This window comes from Ursus arctos, unplaced genomic scaffold, assembly GCF_023065955.2.
Source record: "Ursus arctos isolate Adak ecotype North America unplaced genomic scaffold, UrsArc2.0 scaffold_21, whole genome shotgun sequence".
NCBI lineage: Eukaryota > Metazoa > Chordata > Mammalia > Carnivora > Ursidae > Ursus > Ursus arctos.
In genome coordinates, this window is record NW_026622886.1 from 3547523 (window position 1) to 3574702 (window position 27180).

General features: G+C 44.6%; 1 protein-coding gene across 1 annotated transcript in view; it reads left to right on the forward strand.

The window, feature by feature from the left end:
* FAM227A (family with sequence similarity 227 member A) overlaps positions 1–27180 on the forward strand; it is a 79471-nt gene that overhangs the window by 44318 nt on the left and 7973 nt on the right. Inside the window, exons 14-16 of the mRNA XM_026479628.4 lie at positions 5891–5985; positions 17012–17169; positions 19233–19385. Of these exons, the coding sequence (XP_026335413.2) occupies positions 5891–5985; positions 17012–17169; positions 19233–19385 (406 nt within the window). The remainder of the gene's footprint in view (positions 1–5890; positions 5986–17011; positions 17170–19232; positions 19386–27180) is intronic.

The following is a 27180-nucleotide window of genomic DNA, read 5'->3' on the forward strand; positions in this document are numbered from 1 at the left end:
ACAACACCTGAGTGCTTGCTAATACAATGACTCAGGTTGGGGCTCCAGGCGGCTTCAGGATCAGCTCCAGTTACCAGAAAGACCAAACAGGAGTAGAGTGGGAACGGTCAGCACCACCCTCTCCAAACTCCAGGGAAAAGAGGAGGACTGGAGATTGAGTTATAAAGACTCTTGAACGGTGTGGTTTGGTGAACTTCCAGGTTGCTGGGCACATCAGTGTGCTGGGAATGTAGTATGCTGAAGATGGCGTGGACCTTCCACCCCTATACCTTGCCCTACATATCTCTTCCATCTTTCTGAACTGCCTATTTTTTTACAGATTTTATTTATTTGAGTGAGAGAGAGAGAAAGAGCACAAGCAGGGGGAGTGGCAGAGGGTGAGGGAGAAGCAGGCTTCGCATGGAGCAGGGAGCCCGATGTGGGGCTTGATCCCAGGACCCCGGGATCAGGACCTGAGCCAAAGGCAGATGCCTAACCGACTGAGCCACCCAGGCACCCCTCTGAGCTGCATTTTTTTTTTTTTTAAAGATTTTATTTATTTATTTGACAGAGAGAGAGGCAGCAAGAGGGGGAACACAAGCAGGGGGAGTGGGAGAGGGAGAAGCAGGCTTCCCACTGAGCAGGGAGCCCAATGCGGGGCTCGATCCCAGAACGCTGGGATCATGACCTGAGCTGAAGGCAGACACTTAACAACTGAGCCACCCAGGTGCCCCTGGGCTGCATTTTTTATAATAAATCTGTAAAGGTAAATATAGCACTTTCCTAAGTTCTGTGAGTCATCCTAGAGAATTATCAAACTTGAGAGTGGGTCATAGGAACCCCCAAATTTGTAATAGGCTGGATAGAAATGTGGGTAACTGGGGCGCCTGGGTGGCACAGCGGTTACGCGTCTGCCTTCTGCTCAGGGCATGATCCCGGCGTTATGGGATCGAGCCCCACATCAGGCTCCTCCACTGTGAGCCTGCTTCTTCCTCTCCCGCTCCTCCTGCTTGTGTTACCGCTCTCGCTGGCTGTCTCTCTCTGTGTCAAATAAATAAATAAAATCTTTAAAAAAAAAAAAAAAAAAAAAAAGAAATGTGGGTAACTGGGCATCCCATTTGAGACTGGTGCCTGAAGTGGACACAGTTTTGTCAGACTGAGTTCTTTACCTTGTGGGATCTGAGGCTAACTCTAGGTAGATTTGGAACTCAATTTTATTGTTGGAGACCCAGTATATATCAGAGAATTAGAGAATTGGTGTAGAAGAACCAGACATGTGGTATCAGAAAATACCACACAAATTGGATAATTTCTTTTTTTTTTTTTAAGTTGAAATTCAATTAATGAACATATAATGTATTATTAGTTTCAGAGGCAGAGGTGTGATTCATCAGTCTTATATAATACCAGTGCTCATTACATCATGGGCCCTCCTTAATGTCCATCACCCAGTTACCACACCCGCCACTCCTCCCCGCTCCAACAACCCTCAGTTTGTTTTCTATATTAAGAGTCTCTTATGGTTTGTCCCCCTCTCTGATTTCTTCTTGTTTTATTTTTTTCCTCTCTTCCCCTATGATCCTCTGCTTTTGTTTCTTAAATTCCACATATGAGTGAGATCACATAATTGCCTTTCTCTGATTGACTTATTTTGCTTAGCATAATACCCTCTAGTTCCAGCCGCGTCATTACAAATGGCAAGATTTCAATTTTTTTGATGGCCGAGTAGTATTCCATGGTATAAAAAAACCACATCTTCTTTATCCATTCATCTGTCAGTGGACATCTGGGCTCTTTCCATAGTTTGGCTGTTGTGGACATTGCTATAAACACTGGGGTGCAGGTGCCCCTTCGGATCACTACGTTTGTATCTTTGGGGAAAATTTACCCAGTAGGGCAATTGCTGGATTGTTGGGTAGCTCAACTTTTTGAGGAACCTCCATACTGTTTTCCAGAGTGGCTGCACCAGCTTGCTTTCCCATCAACACTGTGAGAGGGTTCCCCTTTCTCCACATCCCCGCCAACATCTGTCATTTCCTGACTTGTTAATTTTAACCATTCTGACAGGTGTGAGGTGGTATCTCATTGTGGTTTTGGTTTGTATTTCCCTGATGCTGAGCGATATGAAGCATTTTTTGACATATCTGTTGGCCATCTGGATGTCTTCTTTAAAGAAATGTCTGTTCATGTCTTCTGCCCATTTCTTGATTGGATTATTTGTTTTTTGGGTGTTGGGTTTGATAAGTTCTTTATAGATATTTGATACTAGTTCTTTATCTTATAAGACATTTGCAATTATCTTCTCCCATTCTGTCGGCTGTCTTTTGGTTTTGTCGACTGTTTCCTTTGCTGTACCAAAACTTTTTATCTTGATGAAGTCCCAGTAGTTCATTTTTGCCTTTTTTTCCCTTGTCTTTGGAAATGAGTCTAGCAAGAAGTTGCTGTGGCCAAGGTCACAGGGGTTGCTGCCTCTGTTCTCCTCTAGGATTTTGATGGATTCCTGCCTCACATTTAGGTCTTTTATCAATATTGAGTCTATTTTTGTGTGTGGTGTAAGGAAATGGTCCAGTTTCATTCTTCTGCATGTGGCTGTCCAATTTTCCCAACACCATTTGTTGAAGAAACTGTCTTTTTCCATTGGATATTCTTTCCTGCTTTGTCAAACACAAATTGGATAATTTCTATTGATTTATCTTCAAGTTCATTGTCTCTTTCCTCTGTCACCTCAGTTCTGCTATTGATCCCATCCGGTGAATTTTTTTTTTCCAGTTGTTGTATTTTTCAGTTGTAAAATTTCTATTTGGTTTCCTGTCATAGCTTCTTTTTCCCTACTAAGAGTTACTATTTTTTTATTTGTTTCAAAGTGTTCGCCCTTACTTCTTACATCATTGTTGTAATGAATGATTTACAGTCTTTATCTGATGGTTTCAACAGCTGAGTCATTTTAGGGTGGGTGATGCTGACTGTCTTTTTCCCTTGAGAATTCATTAACCTTCCTCATTGTTTTATGTTGAGTAATTTTGGATTGTATTCTGGACATTTTATTTATTTTATTTATTTATTTTTTTTAAAGGCTTTATTTATTTATTTGACAGAGAGAGGAGAGAGAGAGGGAACACAAGCAGGGGGAGTGGGAGAGGAAGAAGCAGACTCCCCGCTGAGCAGGGAGCCGGACGCAGGGCTCGATCCAGGACCCTAGGATCATTACCTGAGCCAAAGGCAGATGCTTAACAACTGAGCCTCCCAGGCACCCTTGGACATTTTAAATGTTATAAGATTTGAGTCTAGTTTGAATGTATTGAGAAGGTTGGAATGTTTTGTTTTGGTTTGGTTTTGTTTTGTTTTGTTTTGTTTTGTTTTGTTTTGTTTTGTTTCAGCAGGAAATTCACCCAGTTAGGGTCAGATCACAAGTTCTGCCTTCTGTAGATTGCACTTTCAATGCCAGTTCAGTGTTCAAAACTTTTGCAATGCCATCTGGATCCATCCTACGCATGTGCCACCCAGGGACCACATTTGAGACCTGAGCAGTGAGCTGCCTTGCAGTTCAGTTCTCAAAGCCTTTTTTATGCTGTTTAGGGTCAGATACACTTATGTGTGTGCAGCTCGGGTGAGCGTGGCTTCCATACACAATTTTATGGGATTCCTTTCTTGACCTCTCTTCTCTTCCCCATGCTCTGGCTCCAAAGGCACCCCTGTCTGGTCTTCTGCTAGAAAGTTGGAACTTCAGCCTCTGCACTCTTCTGCATATTTCCTATGACTGAGTCTCCATGGGCCAACTGGGAGGAGGACAGAGAGGAAAAAAGCAACAGAGATTCCCTTCACACTCTTTGTGCAAGCCCATGGTGCAGAGAAGGATTCCCTCACAGTTTTAGATGCCTGTCCAGCTGCCACTTCTTCTGCTGTCACTACCGTATAGGGTTGCAGCTTTAGGAAGAGGGCCTGCTGAGATGCATGGGTGGAAGACAGAACAAAACAGGGTTTCCCCCACTCTTGCTGTCCCTTAGGGCTTCTCACTTTTGGACCACAGACAGAGGGCTTCTGTTAGGTCTCCTTCTGTCTTCACCCGGTGCTCAGTTCTGGGAGTCATGTTGCCTTTGAGCTGGGACATACGAGGGGAAAGAAGAAATCCAGGAAACTCTCTGCCATATGGTTCTTATTCTGAGTTCTGGTTTTCTTTCCCAAGTCACCTGCTACCATCTACTTTTCAGAGTCCTCAGATAGGCACCCCATCCATTATGTCCAGGATTTTCAGTTGCATTGAGTGGGAGATGGGGTAGAGTGTGTTTAGTCCATCCCAACCACAACTGGAATCCTGATAGAGTTCTTTTTTTCCCTTACTCCATATTATTCTAATTATTTGGAAGTTACATATTCTCTCTATATTCTTTACTGCAGATTTTTCTTTATTGCAGTGAATCTCAAACAGGAACAATCTCTCTCCCCACCCTCAAGGAACATTTAGCAATGTCTAGAGACATTTTTGGCTCTAAGTGTCTCCGGGAGTGATTGCCACCAACATCTAGTGGGTAGAGGTCAGGGATACCGCTAAACATCCTGCAACATACAAGGTAACCCCTACGGCAAAGAATCGTCTGGCCAAAATGTCCATAGGACCAAGATGGTGAAACCTCACTTTATTATATGCATTTGAATTTCTCTCATTCATTTTTAGCTTTATCTAAAGTTAATTAATATCTTAACCCACCTTTCCTGAACAAATCAAGGGCTCGGACTAATTTAACTCCAATCTCTTCCCTCCAGACCCAAATGCTATTTTAATCTAGTGTTTTTAGTTCTGTCTTATTTTAAAACCTCACAAATGACACATTATACATATTATTGTAGATAATTTTTATTTGCTCTTAAACTATCATTTTATTTGCCTACTGCTTCCTGATGCTTAGACCATCTTTCTGGGATTATTTTTCCTGGAAAAAAAATATTAGATAGATATTTAGAGAGAGAGAGAATAAGAAAGAGAATCTTCAGCAGTTCCTTCATCACAGTTGTCTTCCCGTAATTTTTGTTTTTCTATGAATGTCTTTATTTCACCTTTGTCCTTGAAGATAGTTTGCTGGGTACACAAGTCTACCGCAGTGCTTTGATGATTTCATTCTATTGTGTTCTGCCTTCTATTGTTTCTATTGAGAACTCTGCAGTCATTCTAATTGTTACCCCTTTATACATGATCTATTGTTTCTCTCGGCCCATCTTTAAAATAGTCTGTTAACCTTCTCCCACAGAAAAGCCATAATTTTGTGCAAGAGTTGGATCTTTTATTCTCAACACCCTTCCTGATTCTGCTTAGCATTTTTATTTGTTTGTTTGTTTGTTTGTTTGTTTGTTTTGAAGTAAGCTCTACACCTAACATACGGCTTGAATTCGTGGCCCCGAGACCAAGAGTTGCATGCTCTACTGACTAAGCCAGCTAGGCACACCTCTGCATGGTATTTTTGTGGCCATCAAGCCTCTCCTTCCTTTTCTGTAACCATAGCGTAACTTGTAGAGAATTCTACGCACGGCGTGGAGTTGGTGTTACACTTACTACTGCATGCTTTTTTTTTTTTTTTTTTCACTAAACTGTGAGTTCCTTGAAGATAGTCTACTCCCAGCACTGAGCATGGGCCTAACACGTAGTAGATGCTCAGTGGATGCTTATTGGGTGGATGGATGATGGATGGATGGACAGATACGCAGAGGGACAAACGTGTGCGGTCGCAGGTATGTGTCTGGCTGAAATGCAAATGCAGCTGCATGAACTTACCTGAGCCGCTTCCTCTAGCATCTCCCAATGATCCGCGTGCCCCCAGGCACTTTCACACCAACAGGAAGCTGAGATCTGCCATATGCTCTTTCTCATCACAGCCGAAAAGTGCCAATGATCCTTTTCTTGTTAACATTACATTGACAGAGCATCACGGTCAGATTCTGGGCTTGAGGAAAGCTACGAAACTAGTCAAGAGGATATCAGAAGCAAGAGAACTTCAGAATATGCTTCCCAAGGAGGTGAGCACATGATTGGAAATGTAATAGTAGAGATGGTTTAAGAGGGGCTAGGAGATCTGGTGAGAAAAGCCAGCACTGTGAAGATGTCAGGGTAAGAACTGCGGTGTTTCTGATTATACTCTGGGGTGATACAGTCAGGAAATCTCCCAAGGCTAATTCTTGGGTGACGTAGGTACCAGTTAGTTGAGTGAGCGTTTCATCTGGATTTCTCCAGGGATTTAAATTACTCGCCTGGAATACAGGAGCCTTGGTGTAATGCAAAGAGAGTACGGAGCCTCAGTTTCCTACTCGAGAAAATGGGGACGATGATTCCTGGGTCATGGTGTTCTTATGAGGTTTACCTGAGGTAGTGATGATAATTAACATGTAATGAACACTTACCATATGTCAGACATTAACTAAACCTGTACGTGCCGTCTATTTTATTTTACTGTCGCAGTCCTCTGAGATAATCTCTCCTGCTCTTTAGTTTATTAATGAGGGAAGTGGTCACTCAGAACATTGTCCAGATTCACAAAGCAAATAATGAGAAAGCCAAGACTTGCACACAGAGCTGTCTGACCCTTTTTCACCTCTGAGCTTTGCCATTAGCAAAGTCCCCAGGACTTGAAAGGTCCTGGATTAATGTGTGTTCTCTCCTCTTCTCCTCCCCTCCCCTAACTCTTCCCCACAAACCTCAGAGGGTGGTCCTTTACATCAATGGCACCTTCAGAGTTCTTGAACCTCCTTCATTTCTCCATATTTTACCACTGTCTATTTCCCCTCAGCATCTAGGAATGAAATTTTGAGAAGTAGCCGGACATGATGAAAAAGACAGACAGACCTGGGTTCAAATCTCAGTGCTGCGTCTCATGAACTGTGATACTTACGTGGGTTAACTTTTCTTTTTTTTTTTTTTTTTTTGGATTTTATTTATTTATTTGACAGAGAGAAAGCCAGCGAGAGAGGGAACACAAGCAGGGGGAGTGGGAGAGGAAGAAGCAGGCTCCCAGCAGAGCAGGGAGCCTGATGTGGGACTCGATCCCATAATGCCGGGATCACGCCCTGAGCCAAAGGCAGACGCTTAACGACTGAGCCACCCAAGTGCCCCTAACTTTTCTGAACTTATTCTACAAAATGGGGAAAATAGGGGCCTCTGGGTGACTGTTGGTTAAGCATCTGCCTTCACCATGATCTCACGGTCCTGGGATTGAGCCCCACGTTGGGCTTGCTGCTCCGCGGGGAGTCTGCTTCTCCCTCTCCCTCTGCCCCTCCCCTCTGCTCCTTCTCTCTCTCTCTCAAATATATAAAATCTTTTTTTAAAAAGTATAAAATGAGGAAACTAAAGTCCAGCAGTGGTTACGGCCCTTCCTGCTGACAGGGCTGGTGGTCGGTGACGAGCAGTTGTGTCCTACTCTGTGACCCGCGTTGGTGAGGAGAGGAAGGCGAGCTGCTAGAGTGGATGGTGGCAGATTTTGACAGGAGTGGACCGCAGCTGAGAGCCAATGGCCTGGCAGAGACAAGGGGAAGGGAAGTGCCAGAGGGGAGCTGGCTTAGCAAGCTATTTATGGGGGCCTGCCGGACCCCCCTGACTGAGGAGCTAACGTGACTTCACCATTCTGAAGAGGCACAGCATTGATGTAACCTGTTGCCCATTCTTTTTTTTTTTTGTTTAATGCCATAGTTTTTATTGAGAAGACAATCTTCACCCATGGTAAAGTCAAACAGTATTGAAGGATATGTAATAAAAAGTAAATTTCTCTTTCATGCTGGGCCTTATGCCTCCTACCCAGAGGCAACCGCTATCTTCCCATATATCCTTGTAGAAATGGCTGATGAACATCAAGGAATATAAACCTTTTACAAAATACAGACACTGCAATAAAATATATACTATTTTGCACTTCGTTTTTTTTCAACGTGACACATAATAGCTAATGTTTCGTGAGTGCTTACTGTATGTCAAACATCATTCTAAACACATCATATATATTAGCTCATTGAATCCACACATAACCCTATGAAAAGTAGTTTGTATTTATTATCCGCATTTTATAGATGAGGAAAGCAAGCCTCAGGAATATGAAGTATCTCGCTTAAAGCCAAATAGCTAGTAGGTGGCAGAGCCGAGATTTTTAAAGGACACAATTTATGTGCTATAAAATTAATCATTTTAGGGGTGCCTGGGTGGTACAGCGGTTAAGCGTCTGCCTTCGGCTCAGGGTGTGATCCCAGCGTTCTGGGATCGAGCCCCGCATCGGGCTCCTCCGCTATGAGCCTGCTTCCTCCTCTCCCACTCCCCCTGCTTGTGTTCCCTCTCTCGCTGGCTGTCTCTATCTCTGTCGAATAAATAAATAAAATCTTAAAAAAAAATAAAATAAAATAAAATTCATCATTTTAACGTACAATTTGGTGGCTTTTAGTTTCTTCACAAGGTTGTGCCATCATCTCCACTATCCAATTCCAGAACATTTGTATTGCCCTCTACAGAAACTGCATACTCATCAGCAATCACTCCCCGGTCACCTCTCCCCAAGCCTCTGCAAGCACCAATCTATAGATTTGCCTCTTGTGGACACTTCCTGTAAATGGAATCATACAACACGTGGCCCTCGGTGATTGATCCCTTTCACTTAGCATTGTGTTTTCAAGGTTCGTCCATTCATGGCCTCTGTCTGTACTTCATTTCTTTTTATGGCTGAGTACCGGTCCCTGTATGAAGAGACCACATTTTGTTTATCCACTCACCGCTTGATGGACATTTGGGTTGCTTCCATCTTCTGGCTCTTACGGATAATACTGCTTCCGTGAACATTCCTTTTTTTTTTTTTCCCCGTGAACATTCCTGTACAGGTTTGTGTGTGCGTGTGGTTTTCTGTGCTCTTGGGTGCATAGCCAGGCGTGCCATTACTGGGTCATAGGGTAACTCTGTGTCTCACTTTTTGAGGAGCTCCCGAACTTTCCCCCAGCAACTGCACCATTTTACAGTCTCATCAGCAACGTGTGAGGGGCTCAGTTTCTCCATACCCTTGCCAATACTTCGTTTCCATTCTTTCATGAGGGTTAGCCTGGTTGGCATCAAGAAGTATCTCGTTGTGGTTTTGACTTCCATCTCCCCGATGACTAGGGGTATTGAGCATCTTTCCATGTGTTTGTTGGCCGTTGTGTGTCTTCCTTGGAGAAATGTTTATTCCAACTATTGCCCATTTTTAGATCGAGTTGTTTTCATTTTTGTTGTTGTCACAGTAGTAGAGCCAGGATTTTAACTTGAGCGGTCTGACTCCAGATCCCGTGCTCTCAATCACACTCTATACCGAGTTCGGGATATCTTCTATAACGTTCCGTACGAGAGCACCTGGCGATCCATCACTGTCTGTTTTCATGTTTACACCTGCGTTCCATCGTTCATTAGCCATTTTGCTGTCAGTAGACACGTGGATGCTTCTAGTCTTGGCCATTATAAATTCTGGTGCCTTGAACAGCTTAGCGTGTGTGTATTTCTTGGCTCACGTCTACAAGTACACGTGTAGGAAACATTCCTAGAAGCGGAACTGCTAAATCAAAGTACATCTTAAATTGCCCTCCAATGAAGTTGTGCCGATTTGTTTTCCACCAGCGGCATACGAGAGCCCTTCCGTGTACCTTTGCCAGTGCTGTGCGCTATCCGTTCGTTGCTGTTCCCATGAGGGGGATATGGTCCTTTTTTATTGGTTCAATATGAAGGCTTTAATTATGAGTGAAGTTAAGTCTGTTTTTCTTTTTCTTTTTTAAGATGTTATTTATTTATTTGAGAGAGAGAGAGAGCATGAGCAGGGAGCCCACGGGACTCAATCCCAGGTCCCTGAGATCTCGACCTGAGCTGAAGGCAGACATTAAACCGACTGAGCCACCCAGGCGCCCCGATTTTCCTCTATTTGTAATAGTTTGGAACTTCTGTTTCTATGAAATGCCTGAGTCTTTAGTTTTTTTGGGTTTTTTCTAAGTAGAAATCTTTCTTCTTCTGAGGTGAGGTTCTTAGTGTTTTGCTCATTATTCATTTGTAGAAGCTCATTTCTTAGTCATATGTGTGGCAAAAACGTTTACTATTTAATCGTTTTACTTTATGGTATTTTCTGTGAGAAAATTGTAATGTTTTACAGTCATATTTATTGGTCTTCTCTTTTATGGCTTCTCGATTTCATTTCTTACTCAGAAAGATGTTTACCACTCTAAGATTATATGAAATGTTCTCCCAATTTTTTCCGCAATATTTTTATATTATCCCCTATTCGCAGTGCAAACACTTTACTCAGATAAACCAGATGTCACCAGGGGTCACTCTGCTCCTTTGAATTTAGCTAAAGATTGGCTTAAGCATTTGCCATATGATTTGTTTGAAGCCCAGTCTTCTCCCCACATGTCTGTGGACTCTGGGGGCTTGTTTTTCCTGGCACTGAGGTCCTCTTCTGTCCCGGATGCGCTCTGCACAGACCACATCAGCCCAAATACGGAGCTCACCTCTTCCCTTCACTTTTGCAAAACCGGCCACACAGGCCTGTGTGTGTGTTGTGAGGATAGAAGGTATTACCAGGTTTAAAGAGGTGGGAAGAAGGGGGACCCTATCACAGTGGTTGAGAACAGTAATATGAGTTACCCTTCTTACAAACCCTGTAGTTGCCCCACCGGTTAGACCCCCTCCCCCAGCCCTCGCCATTTTCCTCTCTTCTCCTTCTCGCATCTCCAAGTCCTGCTCATTTCTGACGCAGAGCAGTGTAGCCCTCGCTCTGCCTTTGGCTCTGAGCTTCTCACCAAGTGGCTAATCGCTGTGTGTTCCTGAGCAAAGACAGTCTCCTTGATGTGGGAAACGAAGGCAAGAGAATGAAATGAGATCTCCTTACTGCCTACAGCCCATGGACCAATCCCTGAGACAGGCAGAATGACCTTCCCTTGGAAGCTTGGCCACCTCGATGTTGACACTTTGCTAGGGGAGAAAGGCAATCTTAGCCCGACCCCCAGGACCCTGTAAGTCTACTTTAACATATAAAAATTCCTTTGGAAACTTCCTTCATCTCTACTTCCCCAAGATACGTGTTAGCAATCATCCTCCAAGCATATGGCCCACTGTCTGAAGGGTCTCATGACTAGGGTTTTACTAGACAGTAGCGAATGACCTTTTCCTCACAGCAGTAGCCCGTCTAGATCCTGGAAACCTTGCTTCCAAAATTCCTGAGACTTAAGACTATCCCTGGGGCGCCTGGGTGCCTCAGTCGTTAAGCGTCTGCCTTTGGCTCAGGGCGTGAGTGATCCCAGGGTGCTGGGATCGAGCCCCACATCGGGCTCCCTGCTCCGCTGGGAGCCTGCTTCTTCCTCTCCCACTCCCCCTGCTGTGTTCCCTCTCTCGCTGGCTGTCTCTCTCTCTGTCAAATAAATAAAATCTTAAAAAAAAAAAAAAAACAACCCACTATCCCTAACCCCCTCCCAACCTGAAAGTATATAATCAGCCCCTCCTCACAACCCCAGTGTAGCTCTTTCTGCCCACGGGTCCTGTTCTAAATAAAACCACCTTTTTAATAAAGATGTTTTAATTAAACCACCTTTTGGCACCGAAGATGTCTCAAGAATTCTTTCTTGGCTGTAGGCTCCGAACCCCAGCCTTTTCTATATCACCCTCCCTGTGGTAAATTCTGGTACCAGCTAAGATAATTTTTTTATATCCCACTACAGCAGGAATGCAAGGGGAGCTCGGTAACTGGATAGAGACATCGGGATTAAAAACCCTGCAGAATGGTCAACAGTAGAGCCTTTGGCTTAACACCAGGAACAAGGAAAGGACTCTCATTTCCACCTCCCTTTGAAGTTGTTCTCAACCCAGACATCCAACTTCAGGGCTCCCTCACTTCCCTAGACCTCAGAGGATTTTCCTTACTTCCTTGCAGGCTCCTCCACTCATTGAAAATGATTTTAGGGGCGCCTGGGTGGCACAGCGGTTAAGCGTCTGCCTTCGGCTCAGGGCGTGATCCCGGCGTTATGGGATCGAGCCCCACATCAGGCTCTTCCGCTATGAGCCTGCTTCTTCCTCTCCCGCTCCCCCTGCTTGTGTTCCCTCTCTCGCTGGCTGTCTCTCTCTCTGCCAAATAAATAAATAAAATCTTTAAAAAAAAAAAAGAAAATGATTTTAAGGGGCACCTGGGTGGCTCATTTGGTTGGGCATCTGCCTTCAGCTCAGGTCGTGATCCCAGGGTCCTGGGATCGTGTCCCACGTCGGGCTCCCTGCTCAGCGGGGAGCCTGCTTCTCCCTCTTCCTCTGCCTCCTCGTGCTTGCACATGCACTCTCTCTCTCTCTCTCTGGCAAATAAATAAAATAAACAAATAAATAAATACTTTTAAAAAATAAAAGGATTTTACAAATATTTACTAGCATTTTTTAGATGTTTTATGAGTTTAGAGTGTCCCATTAAAATTTTAAATGTATACACCTGTGACCTAGCAATGCCATTTCAGATGACCTCTCCTGTAGAAAGGTTCATACGTGGCCCCCATTACATTAACCTGGGCTGGAAAGAAAACTTAAATTCCTGTAGATAAAAAAGTAAATTGTGAAATGTCCATAATATGGATACTGTGGCTATGAAAAACAATGAGACAGTTTTTGTTTGTTTTTTGCTTTTTTGGTTTTTGGGTTTTTTTAAGGTGCAAAAAGGCACTCTTATTATAGCATGAGGACAGGACCCGTGGGCAGAAAGAGCTGCACTGTGATCGTGAAGAGTGACTCATTATATACTTTTAAGTTTTGTGGGGGAGAGGGTAGAGATCAAGGAAGTCTCGAAAGGGATTTCTGCACATTGAAGAAGACTTAGAGGATCCTGGAGGTCTGGCGATTGTCGAGCTATGGTTGCTTTTAGTCTCCCATGAAACATCAACATTAAAGCAGCCATGAGTTCCTTGAGGAATGTCATGCTCTGCACGTCCCAGGTGTTTATCAGTGGGCGGCAGGTTGTAAGGAAATTTAATGTTATCTACATTTCGCTTGCCTTTATTCTCCTCATCGTTTTCCCCCCGAACAATGTTGACCCTTAAATCTTTTAAGGTTGCCGAGGGTGCAAGGTCTTATCTTCGGTAACTTCTTCCTGCTGAATCGGGGCATGGAGATGGCCCTACCTATGGGTCAACATTGGTCAGTTGGGGAATTTACATATATAGGAATATTGAAGGGCAGGGGCAGCCAAATCCAAGGCGGAGAACATCTCTGAGTCCAGTGAGACAGATTGATAGCTTCTAACGTCAAAGAAGTTAGCTGACAATGTCTAGAGTTCATAAAGCAAGAGAACATTACAGGTAATGTATTTAGATACTGGTAAGTGAAAAATTAAAGAAAGAAGACGTTATATGAGAATATGATTCCATTTTTATTTTTGAAATACATTTTTGGTATAAAATTGGTATCTGCATACAAGAAAACTTGGAATGATACCCAGAAAAGCGTCCATAGTATTTATTCTTAGGCATGCAAGTGTGGATGAGGGAGGCTTTTATCTTTTACTTTTTACCTTTTTTAAAATATTATATGATTTTTTCATAGTGAACATGAATTTATTTTGTAAAAAAAATAATAGGGGTTTTCATCCTCAGAGATAGCATAAAAATGATCTCTAAGTGTCAAAATAAAAAAATTTTAAAAAAAGGAGTTCTGTTGGTCTAGAACGAGAAAGAGGACAGTCCCACTTCAGAACATTTCATTGAACATGCGTGCAGAAGGAGGGGACTGGCTGGAGACTGCCCGGGAGTACTGAAAGCACTAAGGATGTCTAGGTTGGAGAAGACGAGACATAGTGAAGATCAAGGGCTCTCCTCCAGTATTTTAAGGACCATTCTGTAACCCATGGTTCTGGAGGAAGATGGGGTGGAATTACAGAGAGTCAGATGTTTATCTAGGGTAAGAAAGAACTTCCTAAGGTCATCTTGTCAAATTGTCATCTTAAACCAGCTTCAGCCCTTGGCTCTGCTGCAGACCATCTGCTGGTCTTGCTGCAGCCCTGGCTCTCAAACCAGCTCGTTCCTCTTGCCAGGTCTCTAATGCCAACCCTTCACTCTAGCTCCTACTCTGCTTTCTCCCTGCCCCTTGGATCTGATGTTCCAGAACTTCTCGTCTTGCACACTGGCCAGCATTTGCCCAGTGCTGTGGCTAGGAGCCAGCCCTTTCTACTCCTGTCCCCAGGTCCCTGCACCCAAGGCCCCTCCCCTGCCTTCCACCTGTGAGGAGAAATCAGATGCTTACCAACAATGGAACTGGATGTTTCTGAAGGTAGTATGTTCCTTGCTTCCAAAGTTAGGGAAGCAAAAACGGACAATTACCTGTTGAGAATATTATTGTAAGGAAGTACATTAATTGGAATTCTTTGCTTATAAGTAACAAAATCTGTCCTGGGCCAACTTGAGCAAAAACTAGAAGGATGTCGAGTAGCTAGAAAGTCTGAAATTGAGTCCAGGCACCAGGAGAAGAATCATGGCAGTTTCAGCCCTTGACCCATCTCTTCAAGGTGACATGTCTGGAATGGGTGAACCCCCATGTGTTTTCAGTCTATAGTTTACCCCACTCAAGACTCAAAATCCCAGGAGCAGGCTCTGGAAGAGCCTGTGAAGACCTCTGGGGACCCCTCCAGTGCCCTCATGGGGGAGCAGGACTTCTGACTTAAAGTCCCCTCAAGCCCAGAGCAGTAGAGGGCAGGTAAACTCCCCTAAGCACAAGAATCAGGGCCTGTCAGGAAAGGAGGATGGATTCTGACAGCCAAAAGGAGACCTCTAGGATGAATGTAGAGCTAGATTAGTGGATCCTGGATTCACCTTGGAATTTTCTAGACTTTGAAAAAAATTTTAAATAAGTTCATTAAAGCAAAATGACTGCTATCTACCATCACCATCGTTTCATAGAAAGAAGGTCATTAATACCAAAAAGGAGAAAGGTCATTCAGAATAAAAGAAAGGCCTTAAAGTGAACAAAGTTACTCTATGTCAGATTTATGGCAATCTTTTTGTCCTTGTTGCCCTCATTTCACTGGAGACCAGTGAACACAGATGGGCCCCCAGTTTGGCGGTGGGGTTTTAGGAATTGTTGGGCTAAGTGATCTGTACGTTCCTCACTAGCCTCAAGTTCCTGTGAAGCCAGTGGGATCTTACTGTCAAAGAGTAGTTCTCCCCTGGGGGCGAGTTTGCCCCCTAGGAGACTTGGCCATGCCTGGAGACATTTCAGGTCCTCACAACTGGGGGTGAGCGAGGAGGTAAGGGTCCTACTGGCATCTAGAGACTAGGGATGCCAGTCAACATCCTACTATCCACAGGACATCTCCCAGCACAGGGAATTACCTGGCCCAACATGTCAAAGTGATGAGGTTAGGAGACCGTGCTCTAGATAGAAAAAAAAATCTCATGAAGCCCTTGAAATGGAAAGTGCTAGAGAATAGTGCACTCAGGTGTTGTCACAGCCCTTATTCACGAGGCAGACTTTTTTAAGTTAAATTATACCTGCTTCTTTAAAATGTATTGTTTCTTTAAATACACAAGTATTTTACATTGAGTAAATGAGTATTTAGTACATGCGCATTATTGACGTTGTTGGGAAAAGGCAGAGAAATAATAAGTGAGGGAAACAAATCACTGTTGGCCCCAGTCCCTTCCCTTTCCTGAGATGCCTCCTCTCAGCTATAGCGCATCCGAAGGAGACGTCTTGATTTTCCTGCTCCACTAACCTGTTCCTTCCTGGGTCCTCCCACCCGAGCAGCTGGTACCTACACCTGTAGTGACATCCTTGACTTCTCTCCTTACTCTCACGTCGAGTCCTCCAACAAATCCTGCCAATTCTGCTTTCACAGCAAATTGCCAATCCCATCACTTCTCACCCCTCTCCGCAACTGCTCAGCTCAGTCCCAGCCCAACAGTGCCCACCCCTGCAGAGACCTCTTGGACCACCCCTCAGGGCCACGCGCCCACGGCAGGCCTTTCTCTACACACCAGTCAAGGGGATCAGTAGAGAAATGAATCCAGTTCTGTTGAACCCCAGCTCAAACCTTCCAGTGGCTTCCATCACACTTAGAAAAGAGCCTCATTCCTTACCTCCTCATGGGCCTCCCTGACCACCCTGTGGAAAAGATTCCTCCCCTCCCCAGTCCCCCTTCCCACCACCCTCCATCCCTTGCCCTGCTTGATTCTTATCCAAAGCACTTATTGCTCCATAATGTCATGCTATTCCTTTATTTGTTGAATTGTTTATTGTCTTTGTCTCAACTGTAATGCAAGCTCCACGAGGGCTGGAATTTGTCCTCTTCTCGGCTCAGTCTCTAGCACCTAGGACAGTGTTTATACATGGGAGTGACCCAGTAAATATTTGCTGAATGAATCGTTAACATTTTGGGAACTATACTTCTGGTGCCCTATCTTTCTTTTAAACCGATTTGTTTCATAGAGAAATATATAATGCTATCTACCTGACTTTACATCTCAATTTTTTTATTCTTTTAAAATATATTTTATTTTTTTAGAAGATTTTATTTATTTATTTATTTATTTATTTATTTGAGAGAGTGAGCGAGAGAGAGAGCAGGAGTGGGGGAAGGGCAGAGGGAGAAGCAGGCTCTCCATTGAACAGGGAGCCTCCATTGAACACGGGGCTCGATCCCAGGCCCCTGATACCATGATCTGAGCCGCAGGCAGATGCCTAACTGACTGAGCCACCCAGGCGCCCCTGCATCTCAATTTTTTAATCAACTATTAGATCTGAAGCCGTTTCTTAGGACCAACTCTTCATAAACATTTCAATAGCAGCATAACTATTCCTTGGGATAGAAATATCAATATCTTCTTGAACATGCAGATTATTCTAATCTTTTGCTATAGTCGATATCTCTGCAGCAAGCATCATAGTACTTAAATCTTTTTTCTTTACTTTGGGTAATTTCTTTAGGATAGCGTTCGAAAAGTGGAGTTGCTGGACAAAGAACATTATTACCTTTACATTTCTTAATCCATGCTGTAACAATGACAGCATGTAATTTTTTCCACTCTCTCTCCTACTTAGTCTCACCCAGCCTGCAAAAGCCCTGAGCTGACGTCCAACTTCTTCAACATTTATGGGAAGAGCCCTCTGATTGTGTACTTCCTCCAGAACTATGCCAGTCTGCGGCAGCATGGTGAGGACGTGTTGATAGTCAGGAGGGAAAGAACCAAGAGCATCCCATATCCTTTCCACCATGGGCAGGGCACGTGTTATTATTCTAGGCCTCTGCTTCCTCCTCCCAGAACGAGGGTGTGGAAAGGCACCCGGCCCTTAGCACCGTGCCTGGCACGTGCTCATCAAGGGTAGTCATGGATACGAGCCCAAGGCTCAGAATCTTGCTTATTCTTATTCCAGGTTGGCCTCATGAACCGGCTGCATGCGATCTTGGGCAAGTCACATTTCCCTGGGGGTAAAATCTCTTCCTATCTACCAGAGAGAAAGCTAACTAGGTGCTGGAACATTCTTTGCAGCTCAATAATGACTCCCAGATGCTCATTCACCCCAGAGGATGTATTGATCAGGATCTGGGGTCCAGATAGGTGTTTCTTGTAACATCCTCCTCACACACACACCCCTCCTCCAGACCCATCAGCAAATCTCTGGCCCTCTTAGCATTTATCTTAAAGATTTGGTAACCAACTCAGATCTTAAGAAAACAGATGTGACATGTTGGTGTCCTGAGTCCTAGTGCTTTACTGTAGGGGTCAGAACATGGAATCAGGTCAGCCTGGACTCAAGAACCAACTCAGCTGTTGACCAGCTGAGTGATCTTAGACAAATTGCAGCTTCTTCCTGAACCTCATTTTTTCATCTATGAAATGGGATAACAGCACCCGCCTTCTAGGGCTGTTACGAGGAATTCAGGCACAAGAGCAATGAAGGCTTGTCATGGAGCCTGGACGTTACCTGTCTGCACAGAGCTCCCCATCAGGAGGGGCTTCCTGAATGAACTGGGTAGCCCTGCTCTTACAGCTCTCATATCCCCAAGCTTATTTATATGCCCATAGGCAGAGGGTACTAACGGTCACATTTCATAGCACTTTATTCTTTATAAAGCGCTTTCCTATATATCACCTCACTGCTCCGTAGACAGCGTAGTATAGTGGAGGGAGCCTGGGTCGGGGATACACAGCCCCAGGTTTGAGTCCAGCTCAGCAACCCACTGGCCTTAAGATCTCGTGAGCACAGCTTAACTTCTGAGCTCAATATCTTTATCAACTTCTTTGTAAAATAAGGATAATTAGGGGCACCTGGGTAGCTCATTCAGTTAAAGTGGCCAGCTCTTGGTTTTGACTCAGGTCATGATCTCAGGGTCACGGGATCAAGCCCCGCTTTGGGTTCTGTGCTCGGCGTGGAGTTGGCTTGTCCCTCTCCCTCTGCTCCTCCCCCTGCTTTTTCTCTCTCTCTTTCAAATAAATAAATAAATAAAATCTTTAAAAAAATAAAATAAAATAAGAATAATTATACCAAACCAATAGTGTTATGATCAGGATTAAATGGCGTAGGGCTAGTTCTAAATAAATAATAACTATCATAATTATTCACATCAGTTAAGGCAAGGACTGTTATCCTTGTTTGATGGAGAGGAAAATAGAGACATAGCGGGTGATGTATCTTGACTGAAATCCCAAACTCCTGAGATTCTGACCAATCCAGAAGGGGTAGAGAGGGTGGGCAAGGAACGGAGGATTTTTCAACATACAAACATGATATTGGGAATGAGGCCTTGAGACTGAAAGTTGGAACCCCTTCCTCTTCACTGCTGTGATAATAGAGTAGGAATGGTATTTATTTGCTTATTTTTTATTGAAGTATAGTTGACTCACTACATAGTTTCAGGTGTACGACACAGTGATAGGACAATTCTATACAGTACGAAGTGCTTCCCACGGTAAGTGTAGCTGCCATCTGTCACCATACAGAGTGAGAATTTTAGACGGCAGTCTGAAAAGAGCATTTCCTAGCCCTTCCATCAGCAGGAGGAGAGAAGGGCTTTGTCAAAAGACAGGGAATGGCCTGGCCGCTGGGGAGGATAGCCCCTTGCCTTCCCCAGTAGGTCACGGCCAGAGAGCAGGAGTCCTTACCTGCTCAGATTTCAGTGATCTGGTCCAGAAACAGGTCATTCTCCCTCCTCTGCCCTCTCCCCCCTCCCCCCTCCCCCATGCAGTAGGGCACCCTACTGGTAACGCTCAGAGTCAATACCAACTGACGGTGTGGGCCTTTCCTTGACGGCCGATGCCACTGAGTCCGTCCTGACATATGCTGAGATCATCGACCTGACCCTGAGCAACATGAAGAAGAGGAAGGACAACCTCCACCAACTGAACCGGCTGCACTGGAATGAACGGAATTATTTTGACGAGTACCTAAGAGGACTGCAAGAAAACTTCCTCAGGTACATAAGGGGCTTAGGGAAGAGGCATTGTTTGAGCATCTGTCTGCTGTTGCACATGACAATTTTTAAAAAAATGCTTTTAAAGCTTTTAAGTAATCTCTACACCCAGGGTGGGGCTCAGACTCACAAACCCAAGATTAAGAGTTGCACGGTCCACTGACCAAGCTGGCCAGGCGTCCCTGCACACGACAATTTCTTTCTTTTTTTTTTTTTTTAAAGATTTTATTTATTCGACAGAGAGAGAGACAGCCAGCGAGAGAGGGAACACAAGCAGGGGGAGTGGGAGAGGAAGAAGCAGGCTCATAGCGGAGGAGCCTGATGTGGGGCTCAATCCCAGAACACCGGGATCACGCCCTGAGCCAAAGGCAGACGCCCAACGGCTGTGCCACCCAGGCGCCCCACGACAATTTCTTTTTTACATGCATTTTAAAGATTTACTTATTTTATTTTGAGAGAGAAAGCACAAGCAGGGGCGGGCGGTGCAGAGGGAGACAGGGAGAGAGAGAGAGAGAGAATCTTGAACAGACTCCCTGCTGAGTGTGGAGCCCGACGCAGGGCTCCAACTCATAACCCCGAGATCCCGAGCTGAGCCAAAACCAAGAGTCGGACACTTAACCGACTGCGCCACCCAGGTGCCCCTGCACATGGTAAGTTTTAATTGGGGGCCGAGCTTTGGGATTCTCTTAAGCACATGTCTTGTGGTCAGAATGTAAACTCCACAATAACAGAGACCAGATCTTTCTTTTCAAATTATTTTTTTCTAACTACAAACACATTTATATTCAGTGAAAACAGACAGACAAACCTGGAAAAGCACCTGGAGGTATACACTGCCAACATTTTTCTATAAATCCTTCCAGCCTTTTCTCCTGGGCCCGTAGACTACTAAACAAAAGTAGTGGAGTCATACTGTCAGTCTGGTTTTTAGACTTTGTTTTCCCACTTAGCAGCGTATTATGGATATTTTCCTGTGCCTTCTGACTTTTTAAAATATTTTTATTTTATTTAGAAAATTTTCAGGCCTTCCGGAATCGTTGCAAGGATGGTGCACTGAACACCATATGCGCACACTGCGTTTACCAATTATCCACATTTTGCCACGTTTTCTTTCTCTCTCCGGTAATTAGGTCAAATTCAGATTTCCCCAGTGGTGCCCAAAATATCCTTTTTGGTTTTACTTGCTGCTCCAGGATCCAATCAAGGATTGGGAATTATATTTTGTTGTCGTATCTCTTTGGTGTCTTTTCACCGATGACAGTGCCCTGCCCCCACCTTCGTTATTATGCCCTTAATCAATTAATACATTATTAATTTTTTGAATAACATAGACTGTTTTGAAAAGCTCAAGTCACATTCTGGATTTTTCTGATTATTTCTTCGGGTAGCATTTAACGTATTCCAGAATCCCCTATATTTCTTGTAAACTGGACACTGGGGCGATACTAGATGCTTGATTGGATTCAGGGAAGATCTTTTTGCCGAGAACAGCTGATGATGTTGTGTATGCACACTGCGCTGCACCAGGAGACACTCAGTGTCGGGGCAGCCGGACAGGTGTCCCTGCCAGACCTCTCCACTGGAAGACCCCTGTTTTATGTGGTTAGTCTGTCATAAGTGGTGTGATTCTTTGAGACTGAATGAATCTGCTCTCCCCAAACCTTCACCCTGTGGTTTTAGCATCCACTGATGGTCTTTGCCTGAATCAATTATTATAGTCGGGGTTGCAAATAGTGATTTTTCTACTTCCACCATCCCTTCTCCATTTATTAGCTGGCACCTTTTTCTATAAAGAAGAGCTCACCTTCTTCTTTTGCTCCATATCTCTCTCTCTCATGTCGTCTCTGCCTGCTCCCATAACTCTCTCACGTGGACATCCTGGCTGCAAAAGCAGCTCAGGAAATATTTGGCAAAGAGAAACGAGATTTCCATGCCTGGACCAGCGCAGAACTGGCTGGGCACTTCATTACCCAAAATAACACTGGATTCGGTTAGCAAGGGAGAAAGGGGGAATTGTTGTTGGCAAGACATTGGAATCTGCCATCGTAGGAGAGAAAGAAAACAATGAACATATAGGTAACTGCTTTGTTTTACAAAGTGATACCGTTGAGTTATTTCCAAGTTATGATAACAGACACGCACAAAGGGGCGCCTGGGTGGCACAGCGGTTAAGCGGCTGCCTTCAGCTCAGGGCGTGATCCCGGCGTTATGGGATCGAGCCCCACGTCAGGCTCTTCCACTATGAGCCTGTTTCTTCCTCTCCCACTCCCCCTGCTTGTGTTCCCTCTCTCGCTGGCTGTCTCTATCTCTGTCGAATAAATAAATAAAATCTTAAAAAAAAAAACAAAAACAGACACAAAAACCTGTTAGGCACCAGCCCCACAAAGATGCAGTTCAGCCTAAATGTTCATCAGGTGATTGGTTAATAAACTCTCATATGTGCGTGCTCTGCAACCAAGAAAAATGGCCACGTCGACCTAATATTCTTATTTGATAAGGAAGGATGATCACAATATATTATTGGACCAAAAAAAAAAAAAAAACCCAAAAAACCAAAAACCTCAGGATATAAAATAGTGTGCACAGTTATTTATCCCCATTTTACAGATGCCGAGGTTAAGGACAGAAACTTAGAGGGCCACCACATATGTGGGGAGGACAAAATATGGGGCCAAGGAGGAGGAGAGGCCACAGGGAAGGGAGAGCCTGAGCGTAAAGGCATACCAGCCATGAGGCTGAGCCAAGCAAGGGCTGAGGGAAGTCGTGATCCGCGGTGGGGGTGCCACATGCAGAAGCCTGGGGCTGAGACGGGTTTGGTGATTTGGCAGAGAGCGGTCTTAACAAGGCTGACGGCAGACACCAGAGCCTGGGACATGAGGGGGCATGAGGGCTCCCCATGGGTGAGTAACAGGGCTGTTTCAATGTAAAATGGAAGACTCCAGGCTGTGTGAAGGGGGGAGATTGGAAAGATGCAGGTGAGGGAGGAGAGGGTCAGGACTGTGGAAGGGAGAGGGCCCAGGAACAGTTCTTCTTCTTCTTCTTTTTTTTAAAATTTTATTTATTTATTTGAGAGAGAGAGAGTGCGCGCCTATGAGCACGGGGAGGAGCAGAGGGAGAGGGAGAAGCAGGCTGCCCCCTGAGCCACAAGCCAGATCCCAGGACCCTGAGATCATGACCAGAGCCAAACGCAGACGCTTAACCGACTGAGCCACCCAGACGCCCCCACAGGAATTGTTCTTTAGGGCTCTTTGCTTCTGCCTCTGTTACTATGGTTCATTATGTTTCTTCTATATTTCACTCATTATTCCAGCAAATACTTTCAGCAACTTCTATGCACCAGGTAGTGTATTCTGTTTATAACATACATGTTTTGTAATGTCTGTCTCTCCCAGTAGTTGTAACAATTCTTGAAGGGGGGATCCTTGGAATGCCAGAGGCTTAGGGTTTTTTACTTACTGGCTGTGTGACATTGGACCAGTCATATACATCGCTGAGCTTCTGTTTCTTTGTTGGTTAAATGAAGATAGTATTTGCTACTTTGGAGAGTTGTACCGATCAAGTAAAATAAGGCACATAAAGCCGTTTATAGGACCAAGCCCATAGTAGGTAATTCTATCACTTAGAATTAGGTTTAGCTTCGAGTGACAGAAGAACTCAAAATGGTGGCAAGACAAGATGCAAATCTATTTTTATTATTTAAAAAGGAGTCCAAGAGATATGGCAGGTCACAGTGGCAGGGACCCAAGCCCCTTTTGTCTTATTTCTCTGTAATCCTTCGCCCATGATTCATCCTCATGGTCTAAGATAGCTGCTCTAGCTCCAGTCATTGGGTCCATATTCCAGCCAATAGAAAGGAAGATGAAGTCCGAAGAAATGCATTCCTCCTGTGAGTCACAAATAAACCTTCCATTTTTCATTCCATTGGCCAAAACTTAGCCCCCATAGTTACCTAGCTATGGCATGAGCAAGACGAAAATAATTTAAGGCTAATATTAAATTTATTCAAGATTAAGTCTACAGCATATATATTTCAGAAATATAGAAGGACATCCTTGTTTAATAAAGGCATCCTTATCAGGTGAATTATAGTATAGGTATTTTCAGTCAGTAGAAACTTTGTAATTATGTGTTCGCAATCTCATTGCTAAATATATCCACTTTTTATTGGATAAGGCATTATCGAGAAGCTCAGCATACCTTCTGTTAATAAAGCGATTCTCACAATTTTGTCTACGAAAGAAAATGGTGCCCTTGAAACACCATCTGTGCTGGTAGGGGCACCTGGGTAGCTCAGCGGGTTAAGCACCTGACTCTTGATTTTGGCTCAGGTCATGATCTCAGGGTCCTGGGGTGGGGCCCTGCGTCATCGGGCTCCAAGCTCAGTGGGGACTCGGCTTGAGATTCTCTCTCTCCTTCTCCCCTGCCCCTCCCCCCCACCTCCTGCACTCTCACTCTCTCTCTAAAATAAATAATCTCAAAAAACCCCAAAAAAACCCACAACCCCACATTTGTGCTGTTAGACATCAGGGCAGGGCTACCCTTGGGGAAGTAGGGTTTGACTGAGGGTACAGATGAGGGGGCTTCTGGGGAGCTGGCAGTGTTCCGTTTCTTGATCTGGGAGCTGGTTACATAGGTATGCTCAGTCCACGAAAACTCCTCGAGCTGCACGTTTATAGTCTGTGAACTCTGGTATCTGTGTTCCAAAGGAACATACTAGGGAACTGCTTGTATTGGTGTATTCCTTTTCTTTGTAGATATTGTAATGGTTTTGTCATGTCGGGGGGCGCCTGGGTGTCTCAGTCAGTTGAACATCTGCCTTTGGCTCAGGTCATGATCTCAGGGTCCTGGGATCGAGCCCCACATAGGGCTCTCTGCTCAGTGGGAAGCCTGCTTCTCCCTCTGCCTGTGCCTGCCACTCCCCCTGCTTGTGTTCTCTCTCTCTGTCAACTGAATAAATAAAATCTTTAAAAATAAAGAAAGAATTAAAGAGTCATGTCTGAAGGAGATACCTAATGAAGTGTTTATGGATGAGATGACATGGTATCTAGGATTTGCTTTAAAATCACCCATTTGGGGTGATGAGGGGGTGCGAAAGGAGTAATGGATGATTCAAGATTAACCTTGTGTTGGTAACTACTGAAGCTAGATAATGGGTAAATGGTGTTGATTATGCAATTTTCTTTACTTTTATATATTTTTGGAAGTTTTTGTTTTGTTTTGTTTTTTTAATGGTGGCCATAACAAAAACAGAAGGTGACCAATGCCCATATGGAATATTACTTGCAGGTGGGCTAGGACTCCTTTGGGACCTCAGTTACCAGTTTATTTCCCAAACAGAACATATCACTTAGGAGCACTGGCTTTGAAGTTGGACAGACCAAAGCTCTGTCTCACTCTCTGAATGAATGATGTCCATCACTTAGCCTGTGTGAGGCTTGGATACCATCTGTAAAACAGGGACACTAATAGTACAGAGTACTTGTGGGTGAACAGAGATGTCTAGCTCCAAGCCGGGCTCAAGAGAAGTGCTCGGTAAATGCTGAGATAATACCTGTGACCCCATGCCATGGAAATTGCAGGGTCCAAAGGAGCATAGGACTTGGGGTTGAAAGTCTGCAGTTGGGGAGACCTGGAGCAGTGCCCCCTCAAAAAAAGTAATCCAGGGGCTCCTGGGTGGCTCAGTCAGTTAAGCGTCTGCCTTCTGCTCTGGTTGTGATCCGAGGCGCTCAGCTGAGTGGGGAGCATGCTTCTTCCTCTCCCTCTGCTGCTCCCCCTGCTTGTGCACGCTCTCTCTCTTGGTCAAATAAATAAATAAAATCTTTAAAAAAAAAAAAAAGAAAAAAGAAAAGGCAATCCAGGGGCCCCTGCTGTAAGTGGAGGAAGAGCCTAGTTTACGTGTGTGGGTGAGGCATGTATCGAGGGAACAGGGTCTGTGGCTGCTGGAGAACTTCAGTGACATGTGGGTCCAGAGCCCGGATCCTCAAACTTGTCTCGGGGCAGAGCAGCCACAATTCAGAGTGCTCTTTGCAGAACTCCATGAAACGTTTCAACGTACGATTCTGTCACACGAACTAAAGATGCTTTTTCTAGTGGAAAATATGAGCCTAAGGCACGTGGGGGTTTCAACATCTCAAGAAATAACAATATAGGAAATATTATCAAGGAATTACATCAGTGTTTTTCCGTTAGAAAATGTGATCATCGGGGCGCCTGGGTGGCTCAGTGAAGCGTCTGCCTTCAGCTCAGATCATGAACCAGGGGTCCTGGGATCGAGCCCCACATCAGGCTCCCTGCTCAGCAGGGAGTCTGCTTCTCCCTCTTCCTCTGCCCCTCCCCCTGCTCATGCACTCTCTTGCTCACTCTCCCTCTCAAATAAATAAATACAATCTGAAAAAAAAAAAAGAAAAGAAAATGTGATCATAACAAGGACAGATGCAATTTGCTGCTGTTCTTTGCCTCTTTGTTGCAAGCAGAAACAGGCTCCCCAGCGTTAAGAAAAAGTTGTGGCAAAAGATCCCAAAGGTAATAATGTTGTGTCCACAGAATTTCTTCCTTTGACTTGGAAAAAGATGCCCATGGTTGAAATAACCATTGGTTTCGATACAGGCAGGTTGAGTCTGAGGACCCTGGGGAGGGTCCCCCAGGATCAGCCAAGAGGGTCCTTGGCTTGACGCAGGATAGAAATCAAATGCAAGAGAGAAAGTGAAAACAGAGTTTCCTGAATAGTACAAATGACAGGTAGAGAATAGTGGACAGAATGTCTGGGAGACTTGGAAAGGAAAGGAGAAGGAGTCTTGTCATTGCCTGGGGTTAGGGGTTTATATTGGAAAGGGGTCTAGGGCACTCGTTCCTCCAGGAGTCCAGGGTAGGGCCCAATCAGAGGTGAGTGTCAGGTGAACAACAGGTGTTAGTCCATAAATTACTGAAGGTAGGGGTACTGATGCCAGTGTCAGCCTGGAACATGCTGGGATTAGCTCTTTTTAGACATTATTAGGTGTTTGGGGCCGAGGCCAATATTCAGAGAATGATTAACCATCTTGCTTGCCCCTTGAAGTGGGAACATAGCTTCTTTGGCTTATTCTGAAATGGGGCCGAGCAGAAAAACAGCGGAGACGGAGCCTTTCTAAAATGGAGTCCCTTCAGGGGCACCTGGGTGGCTCAGTTGAGTGTCAGGTCGTGATCTTGGGTAGTGGGATCGAGCCCTGCGTTGGGCTCCACGCTTAGCACGGAGTCTGCTTGTCCCTCTCTCTCTCTACTCCTCCCCCAACTTGCGCGCGTGCTCGCACTCTCTCAAACAAACAAATAAATAAATAAAATCTTTAAAATAAATATATAAAATAAAAGAATAAAATAAAATGGAGTCCCTTCAGTTTCCCTACCTCTGTTCAGGCCGAGTTCAATGCTGGTTTTTTTTTTTTTTTTAAAGATTTTTTATTTATTTATTCGACAGAGATAGAGACAGCCAGCGAGAGAGGGAACACAAGCAGGGGGAGTGGGAGAGGAAGAAGCAGGCTCATAGAGGAGGAGCCTGACGTGGGGCTCGAACCCGGAACGCCGGGATCACGCCCTGAGCCGAAGGCAGACGCTTTAACCGCTGTGCCACCCAGGCGCCCCCACAATGCTGGTTTTTTAATACCGGTCTCTCTGCATCCATCCTCCATCAGCAGAGAAGTATATGACAGGATCTTAATTCTCACAAATGCATTCTTATTGCTATTTTGTCTACCTTGAGTGCCCATAACCTGCTGCTTCATCAAGTCAATGTCTACTCACATTTCAAAAGGCAGCTGGTGGATCA